We start from the raw sequence: 23,694 nt of genomic DNA, 5'->3' as shown, positions 1-23,694 counted from the left end.
ACAGTTGGAAAGAAATCCTTCCAGGGGCAGGGATGGATTGACAAGGAAAATGTACAACAGCAAACCCTCATATTCTGGCTTTTCACAAGGAGCTGGAAAGCGCTGGATTAGAAATGGAGCGAGCAGCAGTGCATCTTAGATGGACAATGACTGTGTGTGAAGAAAGATGTAGCAGTTTGGATATGCTGCTATGAAAGAAGAATATTAAGCCAATAAAAATGACTAATATTGCATCAATATTCCCCTCTCCATCAGTAGAAAGGCCTGTAATCACACATTTATGAGTATCCATGCTGCTTGCCCTTTGCAGCTACCCTTGGCTGCCAGTTGGGAAGAGAGATATATTCTTTATCTCTGACAGTTATTACATTTTATAAAGAAAAATCAAGTCACTAAAGAGTTTTCTGACAACTGATAAGGTCTAACTGTTCTTTTACAGTCCCTTCCTGATCTAAGTGGCTGAGCTGCTGAACTGGAAATACTTGCTCTCAGCTGACAATTGTCATGAGAAAGTTGAGCTGTAGAACTGGAAGGGTAATTTTCTGTGTAATCTGTGCTATTTATTGTTTTAGTATGGGCATATTTTTCACCAGTTTGATCGAGGGCTTGTCAAAGCAGGGACCATGGGATCTTTCTCCTTCAAAGTGTTAAAGCTCCTTGGTTACAATAAAAAATTCAAGTATAACTGTTTGATTAAATAAGTAAGTGACCCCAAACCCAAACATTTCCAGAGAAAGGGACCATATCAGGGTATTAACTCATTTCATGGATGGGAATCTGAAAAGGACCAGAGCTGTGGTCCTGCCAGGCCTTATGCAAGTGCTCAGCACTACTAATACATGTCATTTCCCAAAGTCAACTGGGCTATTCCTGTAACAGAGCTAAAGCCCATGGGTAAATATTTGCAGGATTAGGGCCCAAGTGATCAGCCTCTCGATTCAGCAGGCTGCATCATGTCAAGCACACGAGGAGTTCCACTGAAAGCAGATGGATTTCTGTCTCTAGGAAAGGTAACAACTGTGGTGAATGTTACAGCAGGCAGAGAAGTCCTCACTCTGGACTAATCACACGTGCCCAACCTTAATCTCTGGGGAAGGCTCTGGTATAGCAGGTACCCAGAGCTCAGCACCTGCTATACCAGAGCCTTCCCCAGAGATTAAGGGTGGGAATTTCAAAAACATCAAAGGCCCAACTCATGCTGAAAATCGGTTGATTCACAGGCTTAAAGATACACTTTAATCCAAAATGGAGGCTTTTGAAAATTGAGCAGTTAGCATTCCCCCTACTCAAAGCCTTCTTGGCAGCCAGCAGCTTTCCCCCTTCCAGCTCCCTCTCAGCTGCTCTTCCCACCTTGCAGTAACCCAGGAGTTATCTGTGTGAGGCCCAGGCTGATGGATCACCATCCCTGCTCACAAACTATCAGGACTGAGAGCTTTTACCTGTTGACACAGCACTTGCCTACTCAGCAAGCTTACTGTATTCCTATAACTCAGCCACAGCTTTTGGGGATGTTTGTGCTTACACAGAAAAATACTATTAAAAGTCTTGCCCCCTTCCCATTAAGCTCTCTCCAAGCCTGGTAATTGCTTTCCCTCCTGCATGCACAGAAGCAGCAGCAAACGTGATTTAGTAGTTTGGAGAGTTGGTCTGTGCTCCTGGGCAGCTCATGTGCCTGCCTGCATCGTGTGGGAAGGTGTATTTAAATTCTCCAGAGGAGGGAGGGGGGAAGACTGGTAAAATGGCAGAGAATCAATCCACACAGAATGAAAAGCACTGAGCCAGGTAGGCTTTTTAACCCTTACTGCCAGGGTTTGTGTCAGCCCTTTTGGGGGAACACAGATAAAATGAGCATTGCTTTGTATGTTTATTATTAGTTTGTGAGTAGTACCCCATTTCCACCTGGTCCTAAAGAGCTTATCCTCAAACTTAGACCCAAACCTGTTCATGTCTGTCCAGTGTGCAGACACAGAGCATGACCATGCCTTTTAAGTGGAAGCAGGTCTTGGAGATGGCTCTCTAACATATACCATCCTTGGGAGTGCCAGCAGAGATGGATGAGGGTCCCTATTCCCTCCAGCAAGGAGAAGCCTGACAGAGGAAAAGGAAGGAAGACAATCTGTGCACAGGCAGCCTGCAAGAAACTAAGGCGGTCACCTGAGATAGTGTTAATGGAAAGGTGCTGAGGACAGATGTTGAGAACAAGGAGTGATAGAAATTAAGGAAAGGAAGATGCTGAGCTAGGTGCTAAAATAATGCTGAATCCACCTCAATAAGCCAAAGATAAGGACAGAGACAACAACTCCTGAGATGATTTTTACTTGCTGAATGCCCACCCCAAAAGTTTGGTATGCAGCAGCATTGTAGGAGTGGGATCTTCTTTTCCCTGAATACCTTGAGTTACAGCAGAATCGCAGAAAAACCAAATGGTGTCTAGTGGGAGCAATTCTTCAGCAAATGGCTCACTCCAAGAGCTACAAACCTTTCAGTGCTGCTGACACTGTAGCAACAGAGCCTTTTAGCTCTCAAGGTCACCAGCATTTGGGGATAAAGGCAGCCATCGCACAACCATACCTTTGAACTGGTGTGCATATACACCAGGGCATGTTAGCTTTACCTCACATCACAAAAACTCTGTTCTAGGTCCCTGAAAACTTAATGACATGAAACCCTTTCAGTTTGCTGCTTCAGAATAATCCACCTATTCTAGGAAAGCATGGAGTCAGCCAACAAAAACTCACACCACAACTGCAATCAGTCTCCTCATGCTGAAATCTTACGCCATGCATAGCTCAGTGCTGGGAACGTGCCCCCTCTCTTCAGCTCAACCTCCATCCTGACCTGTTAATCTGCTCTCACCTTCTTTATGAATTCGTGATGGTAAGAAATATTTATCAAGTACTACACTGAGGCCATTTTATTAGGCTATACAGCATGTGTCATTGCTATTTAAGTCATATAAAAACTGAATTGCTGAGCAGGTTGTAAAGGTCCTGCTGCTGAAGGTCTGCTGACAGAGCTACTGTCTATTTCTGTAATTTTAAGTATTAGCTGCATGTCAGTGTGTTCTGGAGATGGAAGGCAGCAATCTTTTAACCAAATGACTGTGGTTAGTCAGTGTATTGCTATGCAGAGTCAGTGCATTACTATGCACAGCAGAACACAGCCACAATAGGCTGGATGTCAAAAGAGAATTACAAATGGTGTTTTGCTCCTCACACATGCACATCAGCAAGTTGACAAAAACACCTGGTTTGTGCCTGCCAGCAATTTCTGTGTGTAAGTCTTCTGAAGTGGGCTCCACCACCACTGCACTACGACGTGAACAAGGTGAATAAAAACTTGCTTATGCTCTGTTACAGAGGTGAGACTCACACAGAAACTACACCACAGAGCTTGCCATCTTAAGAGGGAGGGGAAACCCCACAAGTCCACAAGGATTTTGTGCCAGTGAAGATGGTCAATGAGCATGCCAACACAACAGCAGTGGTCAGTCTGCCTTGTCCAGAAATACAGTGATTACTGCCAGGATCCCATGGAAAACCAAGCTGGAGTGATGTTACCTATGACACCAGCACAGGCAGTGGGGAACTGAGGGGCTCTCCTGCCTCTTTGGAAGCATCCCCAAAACCACACAGCTGAAGGCCATCATTGTTTTGTTTCAAGGAGAGTCATGTTTTCCTTAACTGCTGCCCTCATTGCTTGGAGGGGAGGTCACCTGGGCATGTCACAACAGCCACATCCACTCCTCTTCTTTCCACCCCTTCCTCCTGCCGTGCTCTGCAATGCATGGATGCAGAAATATCCCTCATTGGACCACCAGTGCAGCACAATGCATGGATGCAGAAATATCCCTCATTGGACCACCAGTGCAGCCCAGTGCATCTCTCCCCAGGACCTTGTGTGCTCGCCCTTCCTGCCACAGCTCCAAGGTGCCTTTGTGCCTCTCTGTTCCATGTCTCAGCTCTTGCCTTCTCTCCACTTCTAAGCTTCAGAAATATTTAATCAAGGGAGGATTTACATTTAAACCAGTGCAGCAGGTGAAGCTGCATGCTGGGGAGCAGTTAACCCCTACTATGTGCTACTTGCTGAGTGTGTGCTCCGACCACTGTGACTGCACTTGCACCATCAGTCAGCTGCCCCGTCCACTAGACTTTCTTGCAAGAGCAAGTAGGGAAATTAAAAAGGAGTACATTTTTAAAAACAGGTATCAATCTGCTTTCTGTCTCACTCTCTTCACAGTGCTTTGCAAGTAATGGTTAGACACCTAATATCTTCCATTCAGAATAAGTAACAGTTGGAGTTATTGTCTTACAGCACAACACTGAAATCTCTTTGGCCTATGAAAGCTCTCTGTAAAGTATTCTGAGCTGAGAGCGTACAAGCTCATTAAACAAACAGTGACAGAACTGGTTCCTGTTCTTAAAATGCTCTTTATAAGCCACTATTTCCCTGCTGTTCTATAGGACAAAATATTACATGCAAAACTTTGTGAGCAGCAGAAACCAGGCAAAAACAGTTCCATTTGGTAAAAATGTTCCCTTTTTATTTTGACCATTTCAAATTAATTTTCCTATTATTTGCTTACATTTTGAAGGAACAAAACACTTCATTAAACCACAAAAGAGAAGTCTGCTACTTAATTAGTTAACTTCCTGGCACTTTCTTCCCTTAAACCAAGGTTGAAACTTTTTGTAGTTTTGAAGCTCTTCCAGATTTCACTGTGTTGAGGGTATTACTAGGAAAAAACCCTCAACGTAGCCAGCAAGAACGCCTTGTTTTTGATGAAATGGCTTTTCTAATCAGGAATTTGCCCCCTGAAAATCTCTGGCCATCTCTGTGAGGCTGGGCCCTGTAGCTGAGTGACTGTGCCTTAGGCACAGGGCTGGGGCCCAGTAGATGGCCCCCTTTGACAAGGCTCCAGCGAGCAGGTCCTCCAGAGCTCATCTCACACCTCCTTGCCCGCCCCTCGACCCAACAGGAGCCCAACATTTTGAGATGACTATCGATTTTATCAAGATTACACCAAGCTACACTCACCAACAGTGCAAAATGAAAAATGTGCTGTCCTGCCTTCCTGATCAGCTGGTATTTCATAAACACACAATGCTTCCTACCCTTCAGCAGGAAAAGGAAAATCCTACCCACTTCACAATTTTTCAGATTTTTCTTTCACCAATAAAAAATGTGCATTCCCTGTATGAGAAAAGCTCTCTCTGCTTCTGTGGTATTACAGAAAGGCTTTTCTGTCTGAGTAAATCCAAGCTGCAGGGCTCCTTTACTGCATCAGCAGTATCATATTTTAGCAACATTACCAGCACTTCTTAAAGTGAGACTGACAAACTTGTACATCAGCAAAGGATCTACTACTTCTCACAACCAATCTCTTTTCAATGAGGAATCACTAAAATAAACATTTTTAGTCTCATGGGTCAAAGGGCAATTTCTAGCCCCGGAAGAAGTAAAAGAAAGAGGTGCTGTAGCAAATTCAGGAACTGATTCAATGCCAGGGAAGGTAATGCAAAGTTACCACTGCTATCAGTAAGATGTGATCAGGCAACTACCTTTGATCTGCCAAATGCCATTTGATTTCTATATTCTAACCTAGAAAAAGTCAAGGTTTCTAGGATGTGAAAAATAGCACGTTTCAAGTGATTCCTTGAAATTTTCACCCCCACACCACAGCTATTACCCAATATGGTAATATTTGAATATATGAGCCAGACAATGCATTCTTTGCATGGTTTCATTTTCTACTCAGATCCTGAACCTTTGGGCCCTGATTACATTAAACACATACTTCACTGTCAGTCCCATTTTTCTTGGAGCCAAAAAAATAGGCAAGAAAACTTAGAGGCATTTTCCTGAATGAGACAAACTTTCAATGAGAAACAACTTCAGTAGGGACAAAGTTCATTGGCATTAAATGCTGATACAGCTTCCTTGACTGGAAGTTACACTCTCACTCCAGCTGAGAACCTGGTCTTACATCTACCCATGTCAAAAGGTACTGAGCAAATTGATTTTGCTCTCCTGGAGACTTTAGCCAAAAAATTCTCATTCTGGCCATGCTGTTTTTAACCTGTGTCTCTACCTCTGATTCTCCATTTGCTCTGGTTACATCTGCACAGGAAATTTAACTCACTCAGGTCCATACATAGTGTCTCCATGTGGCTCAGAAATTAAATCTAGCTCTTAAGCTCTGGCCTCTCTGGAATGCTGGCACCCTGGCACTCTATAGATGTGCCATATGGATACAAAAAGTAGCCAGGGATCTGATCCCAGGCAGGAACGTGTCTGGAATATGCTTTAGTCATATCAAAGCCAGTTTGTTTATATATGTCTGGCTCCCAGGACAACTTTTCAAGCCTTTCAGCAGACTCTAATCTTTTAATATCTCAAACTCTCAACTCAGTTTCTAGACATGTTCCTGAACTTTGTTCTGTCTTTCTGGAGAGGTGCTGAGTAACAAAATTAGTCAGATGGCAGCAAAGTTGAAACAGAGCAGAGAACCATTGGCTCAAGGGGCTGCAGTATGCCAGTTCTTTCCTTCACCCCTCTCTGGACCCAAGAATGACACTCAGATGGTAAATTTAAGGATTTGCACATAATGTCCCAAAGCCTGGAATCAGCACTATGGGTAAACTTGCTTTAAAAGAGCTCCCATGACCCTTGAGTTTTCAGCATCTCTTTTGTCTCACCCTTCCTTTCCCAGAAGAGCCCTGGAAGTAGGGGCTCCTTATTTACAGTCCCCCTGACTTTTACATCAGTCTTCATGCAACTCTTTCAGGAAACATGCTTTCTTCCCCCATCTAAGCATGGAATGTGGCAGCAATTTTTAATTTTTTTTTAGTTTATTTTTAAAGTGAAATATGTTACACTGTCCTGTGAACCACTACATTCATGGCAAGGCTGGCTTTGAGAGGCACTGAGCCCTTACTGCCCAGTGGTTTCACTAGCACAGAGAGAGGAATGGGAAATAGTGGTGGCTGTTGGGAAGCATGTTGACATTCCAGCCTGAATCATATGGCTTTTCTTTACAGATTTTTAGCTCTTGGGGGCCAAATGTGTCACATCTGCTCTGTGCACATTTGCAGGCTTTACTTATCACCACACTGCAAAGATGCAGAGATACAGAGAGGTATCTCTGGTGATTAAAGGAAAATCTAAATCTACTTATTTAGACTGAGTTCTAAATAAGTAAAAAACAATCCTCTCTCAACAACACTGGAAGGATAAGGTTAAAAGTTTCCTATCTCAGTTACCAATATAGAGATGGTATAATTATTCAGCTGTTTGCAAAGCTACTTCTCTACATCTTATAAAGCAGAGTGACATCTTGTGACTGGCATCAGATGGGAAACCCAGAGCACTTGCATGTAATGAAAGGTGCTGAAAGGACAGTTCTAGAAAATTAAGTTCTTTCTGATCCACAAGGGATGATCAACGATGGCAGCAGTCCTGGGTTGTGCTGTTCACTTGGATGAGTTAATTCTCTGAGGAGCAAACTCAGCCCCCACTTCCTAGCCTCATCTATGCCTCTCTGCAGAGTCAGACAGAAAGCAGTTTCTGCCACTTTTACTACAGTTCAAAGATATTTTGGCAACACAATCAAGATTGAGCAACTCTCTTGCAATATATTTATCATTATTGAGTATTTATGACAGAACTGCTGTTTTTGAGAGCTTTTGAAAGAAAACATGAAAGAAACATATGGAAGATGTCATTTAATGCTCTTTACGGATGCCTGGATCACTTAGAAAGAGAAAAGGCAAATTTAAGGTCCCTTCCTTCTAAGCCCTTCTTTCTGTCCTTGTTTCAAACAGATGTCCAACTTCCAGAGGCTCACCACCATAGGCTAGCTAAAGTCTTCTTTCCACAAAAAGGAGATAGAGAAAACTGCTCTTTCCTCTTACAGATGAGAGACTACTGCACTTCTCCAAGGTAACACAGCAGAGGTACAGCAGAGAAGGGAGCATCACCTGAATCTATAGTCCTCAGCTAGTCATTTTCCTCACAAATCAAAGAGAACCTGGCTGATGAGACGCAAACATAGCCCCCGGAACCACTTCTATGTCAGAACCCAGGACATTCCTCTGGCTGCCCTGGAGGACTTGAGACCCCGGCAGGGGCTCAGAGACCTTAGCAAGGAATCAAAGACATCTGTGCCTTCGATTTTAACCCATGGAAACAATTACCAACTTTGTGTGAGGAGCTACAAGCCACAAAAGTTTGAACAGAATGATAGTGAATTTATCACCGGGTGAAAATGTAGAATTTTGGGGTTTTTAGAATGGGGGTTCAGGAGGCAAGATGGAGGAATCTGGGCATGTACTTCTTTCTCCTTCTTGCTCTTTTTCTCCATCTTCTGCTGTGATGTTGGCACTTTTGGATTGGTTTAGGGTAGAGACAGACTGTCTAACATAGGTGATAGATATTGGAAAATTATTGTAAATAAACACGTAGTTTTTAGTATAAAAAGATAATACTGCCCCAAGGGCGGTCAGTGTGCCTCAACCTGACCTGCTGAACAGACCTCTGCAGGTCTGAAAAAGCATATATTAGATAAGAGAAAATAAACAACCTTGAAGACCAGAGCTGAGGAATCCCGATTTCTTCTTCGAGCGTGGGGCTGTAAAAAGAGACTTCTAATACCTTGGGAGCTGTTCCAACAACAACAAACCCGGCACTTCTACACCCCTCTCTCCTTGCCCTGCACACAGAGAGCAGCAGCTCACCTGGTGGGTGCATGCTTCTGCTCTTCCTCCTCGTCGGTGTCGCTGCTGATGGTGATGACGCTGACGGCGGGGCTGGGGGTGTCGGGGATGACGATGGTCTGCCGCTGCCGCTCCCGCGCGCCGCCGCCCGCGTCCCCCCAGCCGCACGTCAGCGAGGTGCTGCAGGCAGGGCTGGTGTGCACCATGGCACAGCGAGGAGGCGTGTTCTCCTTCACTCGTTTCGACCGCTGGGGCGAGCTGATGGACTGGGAGGATGAAACTTCATAGGTGGATGCGTTGCTGGAAATGAGGGAAGGCATTATTTGGTTAGAACTCTGCGTGCTCGAGGCGCCTGTTGCCGTAGTTTGGAGTCCTGGTTCAGCAGCGCTGATTTATGGAGTCTAGGGAAACTGCAAAATTGGCACGGTCACCTCTTCAAAGAAGACAGTGCCTTGCATCACTTATTCATGTAATTGTCTGAGAAGTAGTTTATTTTAATAAAAAATTCAAATTTGTTTTCCCCGGAAATTTCCAGATAAGAACTGCTGCCTCTCAGGAGTTTGCACTGGGAGGGTAAAGGCCAGCCACAAAGCCTAGACACACAGAACAAAGGCAGGCACAGCATGGCTGACACAGGAGGAAGAACCACCCAAATGATAATCCCTTCCTCCTGCATCCTGCATGGATTCATCATGATAGTTTTTGGCCAGAAAAAAAATAGAGGTAAAATTAGAATTTGTTGTGGAAAACTACAAACACTTATCAGGAAAACCGCTTTTATCAACAGAAATGAATTGCTGTTTAAGGATCTTTTTCAATGAACATTTCCTGCTCAATACTTTATCCTCTAGGACAGTGGTGTCCCACAGATGAGAGCAGGCAGATGGGAGGACATATACTCAGTTTCATTCCTGTGTGAAGCAGCATACAACATATAAATCAGAAAGAAATAAACAATATATTTATTACACATTAGAGAAACATTCCCAGTTTCCCTACTTCAGCTTCCCTGCCTGACCAGTTGGAAAAGTGACACTTGGATCAGGGATCCAAACACAAAACTATCAGCCAAACTATCAGTGTGGGTCTACAGATGGGGTTATTTACCAAAGCACACTGACTAAAGGCCATTTCACTCATTTCCCACACTTCCTTTCTTGGTTGTGTTTCTTTTTGCTATTGCAGAACATCTGGAGATTCAAAAAGGAAGAAAACCCCAAAGTTCTGGTTTTGTTCTCCTGTGGGGCCTGGGCTGCATGTTCAGCCTGGCCCGAAAGCTAACAAAAGGAATAGGTGGCATCCATCAAAAGGAAGTCACCCTGGCAGTATATCACACTACACCAACTTACACAGGCTCTTTTGCATAACAAATGGCTGCACAGTAGCATTCAAAGTGCTTTTTGAATACCAATGAGCAGCGTGGAGCACCCTCCTCTCCAAAGGAGCACGGTTCCTCATTTGGCACAAAAAGAGTCACAGTCAATGAAGCTGTAGAAACCCTTTACTCTGAGAGTGCCCCATTCCTGCTGGACACAGCCACCCCACCCTAAAGTGACAGGAGAGGGGAGGCCCTGCACAGGCACACTGGCTGACACAGGCACTCTCTTTTGCTGGCTAGCTGGGGACAGAGCTGCCTCTCTATGTTATGAATAGACTAAGACAGCTGGAGCCCACCCAAAGTAAATCCAACATTAGAGAGCAGATAAATGGGAAGGATTTAAATAGTGGCCTCTTAACTTGAGTTGAACTGGTTGTGAACTCAGAGCCACTCTGGCACCAGTCCAGTCACCCAGGAAAACCACAAGCTCAAGCTATTGCCACTGCACAAGTGGTGACCCATTTTGGTTCTCTCCCCTGCAATGTTTTGTGTTTTTTGATTTTAAAAAAGAAGTGTGTTACTTGCACAGCCCAGAGGACCTTTTCCAGAGCAGCTGCACATACATCTTAATGAGCCCTGTCCTCTGAACAGGATTGCAGTGCTGTGACAGGCACTGCAACCATCCTACCATCGGAGCTGTGCAAGAAACCCCAGAGTTTCTCCTACTTCCAGAGCCAAATGGTCCTACTGAGAGATGACATGCTAAGGACTGCTCTGTATGAGATACCCTTATAAAGCTCCCTGTTTTATGCTGCCATGACTATAATAAGGCCAGGGTATAATAATGGGTGTCTGTTGCTGGTGTGGACTGTTGAAGAGAGGGGCTAATGACCTATGTTAGGAGCTAGAGAGCTTAGGTGGCCTAAAGGCACCCCAGTCCTCCACTCCCCGTGGCAGTAAAGCTCATAAGACTGGCATCACCCCACTGCTTTTGAAAGGGCAGATCTGTGTGTGCACATCAGGCACACACTCCTGAAGATGCAGCCTCCTCAAGGTGCACGTGCTGCACAGTGGAGGCCCAGGAGGGGCTTCTCCTAAGTTACACCCCATTGGCTCCTTCCCCTGTTCCTATGCTCAGAGGTGTTCCTGAGGCTCTCCCTCCCTTTTCCCTGATTGGGCCTCACCTGGATGCTGCCTGGAGGCCAAGGTCAGCCGGGAGGCCCCTGGGGGAGAGAGCAGGACCTTGGGGGGGAGTGAGTGTTGGAGAGGGGAACATCTCACCTCATGGCTGAATTAAACATCTATGGATATTATGCAAACTCCTTTTTTGTTTCATTACCCTGGACTTTGCTAGCAGCCATTCAAGCTGCAACACTGCAACTCCTGAGGAGTGCTTCTTCCAGAGGACATGGGAAGAAAAGGTGTGGCAACTTGGCACTGCGTCACACTGACCTGAGAATATGGTTATGTTTTTAAATCATCGTGACCACAAGGCTCTGGGTAATTGCAGCAGTGTAACAAGCTGTATGAACAGGTCCTGAGCCTCCATCTTCATTCTGCATCTTCTCCAGCCACTACCTCCCACACAAAATGATGCTCGCTGGGTATAAAACACCCCTGGGTACCAAAGAGGTGAGGCAGCAGAGACCCCCATCATGGAATGTGTGATCTAATCCCTCTCTAGCTGTGGAACTAAACCTGTTTTGCCCCACAGGTGTCAGGGAGCACCCCTGTTGCCAGCAGGTCAGAAGGGGCCGGGCTGGAGCCGTGGCACTCACCGTGGAGCCGACTGGTGCTGCTTGCTCTTCCTGGCGGAGGCGGCGGGCGGCTGGCGCATGACGTGAGCGACGCCCACGTTGACGGGCTGGGCGGCGGGCAGGGCCACGTGGCTGGCCAGCAGCGTGGGCTGCTGCATGATGGGGTTGTAGTGGCTGCCGTGGGCGTGCGTGTTCCTGCACAGCGGGGACACGGGCACACGGTGAGATTGCAGCCTGCAGGCTCCTCCACGCAGCCTCCCACCACCCTTCACTGAGGTGCCCTCTCCTCCAGGGCCTCTTGGGTTCCCAGCCTTCCCAGGACGGAGCCTTTTCCCCAGGGAACAGACTGAAGGCGTGGTGTGGGCACAGCATTCCACTCCAAGGGCATGGAGCAGAGAAGTCTCCCACACCTGTCAGACAGTTGTGTCACAGGCTGCTGCCCTTCTCCCTTCTGCCCTGTAGCCTAGCAAGACCCCAGCCCTCATGGCTCCTCCAAGCCTCCCCAGTTTACCTCCAGTCTGCCAGCGGCTGGGTGCCTGCCATGGACTCCGGGATGACGGTGGCGTGCTGGACAGAAGTGTGGGTGGCCACCCCGGTCAGCTGCTGCCAGGCAGGAGGGAGCAGGATCTGCTGAGTGCCACTGGGCCATGCTTGCTGCCAGACAGAGGGAAAGCAATTCCTTAGCAAAAGGCATCGAGCACTGAACGTGAGAGATGGTCCACACTCATCTAGGGCCTCTCATAGAGATCATGGTCATGCTACACGGCTCTTACCACCTTTCAGTCACTGATAGGAAACCACAGTATAAGCAGGTATAGTTATAAATATAGAGAATGCAAAGGAGGGGCAAAAAAAATCCTTGCCATACAAAGCAGCAACTGTGTTTTAGGTTAAACAGGGAATAGAAGGGATCAAAACTTGCTGGCATTTCTAACCGAACACCAAATTTTTTAGCACCTTCTAATTTTGACTCTCCAGACCAGCTAGACACTATGGCTCCATTGTTATTTTCCCCTTTCTATACAGCCAGCTTACTTTCTCAAGTAATGCACAGCTACACATTGCATACCTGTCCCTCTCCACGTGTTCTCCAACTTTTCCCCCCCTCTTAGAGGGTGGAAAATCTCTGCCCTTTGAGCTGAGCCATCATTCTGCTATGCAATCACCCCTCCAGCTGTGCTGCCACAGGCATGACTCAGGTTGCTCCTGCTCCAATGACTCCACACAAGGCAGATGATGGTTTTTTGGACATGGGAAACTGTCTTAGCTATGTGCTGCCCAAATGTGGCTCTGGCAGCTTTTTGCTGCTGGGCTGAGGAACTCAGGGGTACCAACTACAGCCCACCTTACTCCCAACCTGCACTACTGTACTGGAGCTGTGTTGTGTTATCCCACTGCTCTAAGGAGGCTAAATTTGAGAGGAGGCTTCTTCCAGGCATGCATTTATCCCCTTCCCCACCCTCACAAGGATTGTGTTAGCCGTCCCCATGATTCCCTCCTGTCCCCCAGTAACACAAACCCCAAAACAATCCACCCTGCAAAAAATCATTTTTTCCCAATTCTACTCCTAAGTTTGATCATCTTGAAACTTTTTGTGTTGCTGAGTTACATCAAAAGGCTGCTATAGTGAGGCCTCTCAGCAACATCTGCAAAGGATGGAGAGTCACAAGGCTCCTGAGAGCCCTTCATCAAGGGAGCCACAACCATGGACTGGTGATGCTTGGAGCAGGTAAAAGGATGAGGCAAAGGCACAAAAAGATCAGGGAAGAAAAAAGCCTTCTTATTATTCTCTTTCCTTTTTTTACCTCAGCTTTGCTTTAAAAGAGGAGACTGAACTACTGTTGAAGTCAATCCCAGGGGACTACCTGGATTTACTTGCAGACACAACTGCTTCCTCCCTTTTCAGGAAGGGAATGGAACAAATCTAAGCTCCTTGTCCGACTGCAGTGCATAAATTTAGATGCAGTGTCAGGGCCTAGGCACAAATTCCTCACTTATTAGGTAAGGACCACTGAATCATTTAATCTGCAGATAAGACTTGTCTAGGCTGATCCACCAGCACTGTGTGCTGTGCTTACACATGGAAGGCTTGTCCTGGCAGCTGCAGCCTGTTCCCAGTCAGTGCATTACTATGAAATTTTGGTGGGGTGGTGAAGCAATGCTCTGGCCCTTGTCCTCAGGAGCTGGTGGGTCCCCTGAAGGGACCAAGATTGTACTCCAGACATAGAGCAGGAACAACTAACAATAACATTTTGAAAGCCAGTGGCAGGAACTCTGTAGGAAATGTTGTTGGGAAGGAGTTAAAAGGAGAGAAAATCAAGAATCCAGGGTGTTATTCAAGGGCAGGGGACAGTTCTGGGTCACACCATAGAAGCCTGCTAGAAAACTGTACAGCTTTGCCTCTTTTGAAATCTGAAGCTGCAGTGAGCTGTGAGTAAAGACAGGATCAGTCTCCTTTCACTGGTCTCTGTGCATACGATATGTGGACCACACCTGCTTGAGAGGATGAAAAGAGACCCAGAGGAGACCCAGAGAAGTTACAAACAAGTTACTTTAGCCACTGACCCTGCATCTTGCAGGCTGCTTGCTCTGCCTTGCACTGCCTAGCTCCATGCCACAGGCTGCAGACACACAGCTGCCAGACACGATGCTCAAGCTCTGTCAGTGCCTCCTGCCCTGGATCCCTCTGTCCCTCATCTGGGACATCTGGTCTTGTACAAAATGCACAGGGAACTGCATGCCAGCTGCACTGGGATGCAGTAAGGCTTTATCTGAGGAGTGCAAACACGGAAACCTGTGCCATGTGCTGGGCACGTGGGGAGAAAGCCTGACAGTACTCCACAGTGCTGGGAGCACAAGGAGCAGCACCATGCCTCATCAGTGGGACAAATAAAGCAGGGGACAGACAGAAGGGGGCTCTGGAGGCACTGCACTCTCTGCTGGGGCCAGTTCCTCTTGCATTCACAGCAGTTGCATGGCCCAGGCTGAAGAGCATTAGATAAGCAGCTGTGCATGAGAGGAACAGCTCTCGGCTGGGAGAGCGACACGCAGCCGCCAAGATCAGATGTGACTACAATGCATCACAAAGAAGCTGTGTTTTTCCATTCAGGAAACTGGAATTGGGTACAGATTTGTTTATCAGAGCAGCTGCTCGGCCCGAACCGAGCGAGGCCCACGGACACCAGATGCCAGGGGCATCAATCAGAGCACCCTGCCTTCAGAGACAGCTCGCATTTCTCACCGCGCGAGACAAACGGGCACAGCAACAGGCACATCTCCTCTCCTTTATTGCATCAAAAATTAAAAGTCTGTGCAAGTGAGGAGTGTTTCTCAGAAACAGCCAGAACTCCCCTTTGGAAGTGACAGTGAATGAAATATCAGTAGAAGGCATGAAATGGGACAGCCATGAAACAGGTGTTCACGTGGCAGAGGCAGCAATGAAATCAGTAACCTGTGGGCAGGAGGGTGCTCAGGAGGAGCTTTACCACCAAACATTCCCCACTTGCATAGAGCCCAGCAAAACCACCACGAGAAGAAAGAAGGAGCAGGAGGTACTGGGATCCTTCAGGATCCTGCTGTCTTTGAGACGTTTCAGATCCAACCCTCACCCCTTCAAGCCCCAAAGGGCAGCACACCACAGAGTGTGTGTGTCCTGGCAGAATGGTGGGGGCATGTAAAGCTAGCTCAGTGACCTCCTTCACTCACTTGCCCTGGCTGACTTCTTGCACAAGCAAGAGGTGCCAGCCACTGAGCCTGCACAGACTGCTCCTTGCTTTGCCATGGCTTTTGTCTCCCTGCCTTTAAGGCTCCTCTTTCCCACCAAACAAGGGAGGTGGCCCATGTCAGTTGTTACAACAGGCTGCAGCAGAGATTGGTTTGATGTTTCAGACAGCTCTCTGACAAAGGCTCTTCTATTGGGAAGGGGCAGGGCTGATGGAAATCACACAGGCTGCAAGTTGCATTTTGATCTGTCTTTACCAGATAAATGTGACTGGCAGCTGGCAAAGGAAGGCAAGTGTGTTCGCAGGGGTTTTCAGGTGAGGGAAGAGACGAGAATGTTGCCTCCATGTTCAGAAGGTTTAATTTATTATTTTGTCATATACATATTACATTATAACTATACTAAAAAGAATAGAAGGAAAAGTTTCACCTCAGAAGGCTAGCTAAGCTAAGAATAGAAAGGAATGAATACAAAGGTCTGTAGCTCAGACAAAGAGAGAGAACCAGCTCTGCCGTGACTGGTCACTAATCCCAAACATCTACACGAGACCAACCACGGATCTACCTGTTGCATTCCACAGCAGCAGATAACTACTGTTTACATTTTATTTCTGAAGCTTCTCAGCTTCTCAGAAGAGAAAAAATCCTAAGAAAAGATTTTCACAAAAAAATGTCTACGACAGGCAAGAGCACCAACAGTGCTTACCCCAGCAGTGCAACACGCAGGCATAAACCCTGAACTCTGCTGGTTCCTGACTGCATATGAATGTGCTGGCATGGCAGATCAAACAAGCCTGAGACAGAGACGTGCCTTTGTAACTAGCTGGTCATCTTTTTCAGCTTGCACAACTTAGTTTCAAGTATACTAGGTGTTTTTTTTCCCTGTCTGGTATCAGCAGAGGTACCATGGTGCCAGCTCAAAAACAGTTGAGGCAGATTCACTGAAGCCTGCACAAGGAGGAATGAACTGCTCCTCTGGTTTGAGGAGCTGGGGTACCCCTTGAGGATGTGCATGCAATCAGTAATACCCATTCCTGTTTGGTTTGTTTTTTTTTTTTTTTTTAAGGAGGAACCATGCTTTTCCTGTGAGAACATTTCAGAGAATTGTGCCAATAAGAACTGCTGACAAGAGAGCTCCTTGAGTGTGGGGCCCTTGCCTCTGCCTCCTACATCTCTCATATACCTCATGAGCAGAGGTTCTCATAAAACAGAATGGTGAAAACTTAAAGCATGAAATGCATTTATCAGCAGCATGCAATTCACCAGTGCAACTCCTGGCTGCAAACTACCCCCAAGATTTTGAGTTCAGGAGGATGCAGGAGGTTATTATAGGTTCCTTCTCAGCAGAGGCCTGACACTGCTTTCCCTGAGGCTTTCCCACTGATTTCAGTAGAAAAACAGAAAGAAAAAGGGTTTTTCCAGTGGCTTTTGCAACTCTAACATAGTCTTTGAGCTGAACAATGAGCTGGGGAAGATTTTGACATTTCAGAGAAAGCTGCAGACCCATATACAGTTGCCCAAGTCTCCAAACTACACCACAGAAGGCCCTCAGAGAAAGCTTCTCTCCTCAGCCTCCAAGAGCCAAACAACACAGTAAATACCTGCTGAGCTCAGTGCCTTTAGCATTCCTTACCTGTGCGAGGAGTCCTGGCTGGATCTGAAGAGGCTGGGCCCCAGGAGCCTGGGTGACAATGGGGACGGCGTTCTCCATCCGCACCGAGTACCCGGCGTGCTTCGAAGGGGACGCCTGTAACCCTGTTCCACCAGCACACAAGGGACAGCATGAGCCACCAGCAGCACTGCCAGCCACAGGGGCTGGCTCTCAGAGGAGCCTAAAGGCACTCCCTGATGTCCACTTAAATTGCAATGTTCAGTCCCTCTGAATAATCAGCTATCAGAGTGCCACCTGTTACACCCTGGCCCAAAGATGTCCAGCAAATGTTCACAAAAATTATATGGGTATAAGAGTGCAGAAAAAACATTTCCAAAGGCAATAAGGGATTAGCTGAGTTTGTATTTTAGGGTACCTCAAGTGCATGGGAAATATTGCAATACAATGTGCACAGGCAAAAAGGAAAAGAGGGGAGTGAATGGCTTCTCTTCCCCATATTCTCTGGTTTAACAACAAGAAATGGTCTTTATCAGGCAAACCCCTTGTTATATGAGAATGCTCTCTTTGCACCAAAGTGGGATGGGAATCCAGAACTCCACACTCCCTCAGCCTTGATGGGGACAGATTATTTTCTCTAGCACAGCTCTTGGGACTCATATTTGAAAGGCTCTAGCATACCCCAAACTCCAGTCACTGCTGGCTGAGCCCCACATTAGCCTAACTGAGCTGTTGGAAGCTTCCCTCTCCAGCACCTCAGTGCATGGCACAGCCTGTGCTGCCTCCTCTACTTTGGAGCCTTCTCAAAGCAGCAAGTTGAGGATGGTCTCTTATATCCTCCACTTCTGAACTCAAACCCTTGAGATGCATTTTAACTATGTTGAAGAGGTCTAGCTAAACTTCTCTAGTTCAAAAGAGCTTTGATAATCTTGCAGAACATTTAACAAGTGCCTGGAGACTAATGCACAGACAGGCTTGTAGATATGAAGAGCAGAAGTTGCACGAGCTGAACTGAGGTCTATTTAGACCACTTCCTACAGACACTTGGCAAGTTTTCCCAAATTGCAACAGCATGAAAAGTTAACAGAAGGACAAATGGTTAAAACTGAGCATCTCCCAAGTTGTCTGACAATAGTTCCTACCACTAGTATACACAGGCAGAGCTGTTTGCAGCAAGGCTGGAGCTGAGGGAATTGCCCTCATAAATGGTCATGGCATCTGTTATGGGGGAGAACCCTCATATCCACCAGCAGCACACTCCCTGCTGCGTTACCCTCATGAGTTCCCCTTTCAGCAGTGGAGTCACTGAGAAGTGACAGCATGACCCATTCCATACATATGTAGTGATTTACTGGTATTGTGTGGGAAAGCTTTCAAGTTTACCATAGTATGGCAGAAGAGTCTTAAACTTTGTTCAGGGCAAAGAATGACAAGTACCACATATTCTGCCCCAGCCCCTTCTCAGTATCAGCTGCCTCCAACTCAGGACGTTAGAGGTGCCTGCAAGATCCTCTGCCAAAGCAACAACAACCTCGCTGCTCTGATTTACCAGTCCAGCCCTTTTTTCTGCCATATGACCTGCACTGAGGAAACTCATTTCCAACAAGAGCTGGCTGAAGGAGCAGGCCAAGGCCTGGTGAGGCTGTCCCTTACCTTGGAAGCCTGGAGGGCAGACGATGAGGGCTTGCTGTAAGGGGTCTGGCCGGGCACAGATCTGCGCTGTTCCCGTCTGCAGGGGCATGCTCCGCTGGGCCACCGCAGCCATGGACGCCGCTGAGGGCTGGTAGAGTGCAGATTGGTAATTTAGTATGGAGACCTCGGGGTTGGCTAAGGAAATAGTGGCACTGGAGGAGGTGGGAGCCAGGTTGGTGGTCTAAAGGAATGACGGGAATTAAAACAAAACAAAAAAAAAACAAACAAAAAAATGAGGGAGGTGGGTAGGCTGGAAGAAGCAAAATCCAAAAAAATAATAAAGTGAAGTCGCGTAAGATAAAATAAAAACCAAAACAAAACAGCAAACAAGGGGTAGAACAGGACACTGAGGAGTAAAGAGACAAGGGCAGTGCTGGGGGAAGGATCACAATCTGCCTGAGTGTGCCACTGCTGTACCATGCCATGGGACCTCCAGCCCATAGACCCAGCACATTCCCTACAGCAGAACTGCAGCCCCACCTCTCACCCAACTGCCTCTGACTTGCAGCATGAGGAGGATGAGCTCAGAAAATGTTGCTATCCACGAATCACGTTGTTCATTCCTCATGTACATAGCTCCAGAAGCTACTCACATTTCTTAGGGAAAGTAGACTCAGTACCTCCATACCCTGTGAAATCTCATCCTGAGAGGGAAAATCCATTCTGGCCTTTCCTCTTAGATACCTTGTATCTAAGATGGAACATGCCTCTTGAATTATGTTTGGAATTTGAAGTAATCAGAGGGCATAACAGGAGGTAATGCTAATACTTGCAAAGTCCAAACTTCGCTCGAATTGTCTTTAAAATCTCTTAGAGCAGAAACTCCATTTGGGGACGTTTCAAAGCCAAGAAAATCAACTCAGAGTTCTGCAAAAGTCTAGAAATCTGAAGACTTTTTTAAAACTTTATTTATTTGGACCGAGTCTAACAGTTGCAGGCAACTAGACAGCTTTGCCACTGCTCCACATACATGTTCTTCGCATGCATGCCTAGGGAGCCAGACACTACCACACTAGCAGACCAGAGCCCATCCTTCCCCTTTGTCCAAACATGCCCAGCAACACTGCTGGAGATAGCTCAGACAACACTTTCTCATGGTGAATGTATGAACCCAGGAGGAGGCTTTGATCAAGGTGCAGGAGAGAGCAGACTAAGCATTTTGCACTGCACTGGCTGCCACTGGACCTACACTGCACTGCCACAGCCATGAAGGATGTGACAACAAAATATTTCCTCCTCCTCCTCATCTCCTCTCAGTGCAGGGGCTGTGCAGTGCAATCTGCTCCCCTGTGCAACACACTGAGCAGCAACCACAGCAGCTCCCAAACTTGTGATCTCAGAAGCCATAACTGGAAGGAGACAATCCCCAGATATTTTGCAGAGACAGGAAACGAAAGCCAAGACAAGTGGTATGTTGAAGAGAATTGTGAAAGGCTTAGACCTTGTTCAAATTAAAACACCCTTCCTGGAAATATTTCTGCCAGTTCTTCTAGGAACATTGGGCATACTGGTTCTGCTCAGAACACACACCCCTTATGAGAATTCAGAAATGACCATGGATCTCCCCAGCCAACAGCTGATCTTCATGTCAAGTGAGGAAATGAAAGCAAGTCTGCCTTTCCTGCAAGTAACTGTGGTACAAGCAGTGTCTCTGCTCTGCAGCTGGGGCCTAGGGGAGCACGTAGCATGCATTGCTTTAGGCAGCATCTCAGAAACAGCCTAGACAGGGACCTGGTGTTTGTAACTGGTACCCTCTCACACCAAGTCATGACCTGTCTCTGTCTGTGCCTGCCTGAATTGTTTCAAAAGACCTTCTGTGATCACATGTATCAAGACCTGAGTCAAGAAGTCTGGTTTTCTCACTGACACAGGAGCATCCTACACATCTATACAGACTCCTTTAGCTCCCTTCCTTTCCAAACACCATTTCCACAATGCCACCTGCTATCTCTAGAGTGAATCTGGAGCAGCCTGTTCCCAAAAGGCTTCAAAGCAGCAGCTACTTCTTGAGCTTCTGTCTCCTAGAGTGCTCTCCCTGGAGAGTTTCCTTTCACTGCTGCAATACAGTACCACAGCAAACAACTTAGCCACATAAAATCTGTTAATGCAGCATCCCCCAACACTGGGGCAAGTAAAACTAATACAAAGCATGACTATAAATCCAGAGCCCACCAAACTGGAGTGCAATGTGTTCACAGTGGGGATCACATGCACATGGTCCCTATATCAACTGTGGTCCCTAGAGTAAAAGCAATGAGAGATAAGAATAATTATTATCGCTATTATCGCTGAACTCTTTTTTCCTGTTGATCAGTTACAGTGCTGTGTCTGTTACAGAGGGTTTAAATTCATTTTACTTCAATGCCAATTTGAAGAAGAGCTGTAAGATCACAAATACTTCTGCCTGACCCAGGGAGCGAAGTACTGCTTGCTGCATTAAGGGACTAATGAGCTTTTCCCCATTGCAACCTCCCAAGTAAGCAGGATTTATCACCCCAACGACAACATAAACAACGAGGGCAACATTTCACCGTCACACAAAATGTCACAAGATTACTGCTTGCCTGAAGAAAAGAGAATGAGGAGAAAAGCAGAGGAAGGAGAGCAGAAAGGCACCATCTCTTGGCAGGCATGTTAAATGGGATGCTACTCTGCTTTTCATCTTCTAGGCCCTCCTGACATAAATGTTTCAAGCGCTGGCTGCTTGTGATTGATGGCCTTACCTGGTTGTGGACTGTGTTGAGCTGGTTGTTAAAAGTCATGGTCAGGTTGGTCGATGTACTTGGGGCCACGTGGGTGATGAATGGTGTCTTGCTCTGGTTCACCGTGTCGTACATATTCACCCGCCGCTTGCAAATCTCCATGTTCTGGAAGCAGGACTTGACACTGCGCGGGGAAAGGGGGACAAGGAAGGCACAGGAAAATCAACCGAGTGACTCACACAGGTTACAGTTCATCACAGGGGCCCTGCAATAGGTCTCCACGGCAGGCTTAGCACTTTCTAGGCTCTTAAAGCCCTTTGCTATTTTATGCAGGTCTCTCTTAACCGGTGAGAGTCAGATTAACACTCTACTGAAGAAGGCCAAGATGAGAACAGCTGCCCTGGGACTCCTGGGTGCTCCCACGGGTCTCTGCACTGCAATACAAGTCACAAAAGCAAGCAAATTGGTTGCTCTTTAGGGGACAGGGCAAGAAATACAAAGTGGCTACATGAAAAGACTGAAAGAGACTGAGAGCAAGAAAGAAAAACTTTTTTTCCTGATGATGGAGCCTGAGAGGAAAAGAAAACTCATGCTTTTTGCCCCAGTGTAAGTGTAAAGATAGTTTTATGCGTCTCTTGCAAGGAAGAATTTTACTGTTCTTGATCACTGAGACCCTCTAAAAAGTCATTTTTGTTGTTCTAAATAGTTGTTCACCAAGAGCTGAGTTCAGCTAAGCAGTTAAAACATTGCCCCTGTCTGGCTAAATGCCTGTGCAGATGCTTATCTTGAAGCATGACATCTCCTCTTGCAGTCAATGGGACAATTAATATCAAAAAGTTATTCCAAAGCAAATTCCTCAATGCCCTGAGGGAATCTGGTTCTGAGGTTATCTCACACTGAGAACTGGATCTCTGGGGGAATGATTACAGCTTCTTCCTCTACACTGCCTTTCCCTTAAATGTTATTGATATAGCAATGGAAATTTTGAGAAGTATCCTATTTTGTGCTCCAGTAAAGGAGATTAAATACTCTCTACATTGCTAGAGCACAGCAGGCATCTGGTAGATGACCATATTTCATTAATTAGAATACCAAAGCATACAGAGTTTAAGAGACAGCAACACAGTGAACCTGGGCAACACTGTATTTTTAGGACAACCTCACTTTTGATATCTGAAAACCAATACAGGTTTTCCACAATAACAATAACTGTTTTTACAAATGACCTCAGAGTCTGAAACACAACCTCAGAAAGTATAAAGGCATTTATTTTATTTCCATTATCCCAACATGAAGAAAGAGAAATTCCAAGCAGTGAAAATCAGCTGTATGCTGACCATTTTGTAATGAGCTGAACTGCTGGAGGTAGGGGGTATATCCTCACATCACTTTTAAGAAACAGTGTCCCTTCAGAAGGAACAACCTTATATGATCCCTAAGGCTGATGAAGAGGACCTAGATCTTTTTATCCCTGTCTTGTCTCTTACTCAAATGGTCACCTCTCTTATCCTACAAGTAACATCTTGGTAACTGGATCTGGGCCATAAACAACCTGCAGACAAGCAAGGCTCAGGACACTGTGCACAGCTGCCCATTATGTGCATTCACTTCCAGAACTATATCTGTTGGTCACAGAATATCCAGCAAAATCAAAACACTCATCAAATAAATACAGAAGGCTATTGGATCACTTCTTTTCAGTCAAGTGTGAATATAATTCTCCCTGCACAAAGAAGAAAGCACTGGGAGGAGTATAGGTTCTGTACATGGTGAATAGTGTGTGTCACCAAATGGTTTTATGTAACAAGATGTAAGTTCCACAAATGCAACACCAAGTTCTCTGCTTTACTTTAAAAAAAGGTGGGAGAAAAAACCAGCAGGGACAAAGCAAAACAGACAGAAAGTCTGAGGAGCACTTAGCAATTTAAGAGCAAGGAAGTTAAATATGTGAAATGGGAAGCTAAGCTCACTTTGCTGTCTGCTTTTAAGAAAGCAGAACAGCCCCTCTTGCACTGCTTGAACTTGCAGCCTCTCTGAAACGTGCCACAGCAGAGATTCCTCCCAGAAGCTACAGCTTCCGTATATTCTCACTTTTTCTGCTGCCCAATTTATTTCCAAGAGAGATTATAGCTCCCTGCATCTTTCAAGGCTTTGAAGTTTCTATTCTCCAAAGCACAAGTAA

General features: G+C 46.2%; 1 protein-coding gene across 3 annotated transcripts in view; it reads right to left on the bottom strand.

Annotated features, from left to right (window-relative positions):
• HIPK2 (homeodomain interacting protein kinase 2) overlaps positions 1-23,694 on the bottom strand; it is a 139,930-nt gene that overhangs the window by 16,229 nt on the left and 100,007 nt on the right. For 2 of the 3 annotated variants that reach the window (XM_071422379.1, XM_071422380.1), the window contains exons 7-12: positions 21,534-21,696; positions 18,772-18,991; positions 17,143-17,264; positions 12,301-12,443; positions 11,811-11,984; positions 8,736-9,014 (exon numbers count right to left, since the gene is read on the bottom strand). In XM_071422379.1, coding sequence (XP_071278480.1) covers positions 8,736-9,014; positions 11,811-11,984; positions 12,301-12,443; positions 17,143-17,264; positions 18,772-18,991; positions 21,534-21,696 — 1,101 coding nt within the window. The remainder of the gene's footprint in view (positions 1-8,735; positions 9,015-11,810; positions 11,985-12,300; positions 12,444-17,142; positions 17,265-18,771; positions 18,992-21,533; positions 21,697-23,694) is intronic. The other variant, XM_071422381.1, reaches the window with a different exon arrangement.

Source organism: Agelaius tricolor, unplaced genomic scaffold (assembly GCF_023055355.1).
Source record: "Agelaius tricolor isolate 1412-34295 unplaced genomic scaffold, bAgeTri1.0.p SCAF_3, whole genome shotgun sequence".
Classification (NCBI taxonomy): Eukaryota; Metazoa; Chordata; class Aves; order Passeriformes; family Icteridae; genus Agelaius; species Agelaius tricolor.
This window is presented reverse-complemented; position numbering and strand designations above follow the sequence as displayed.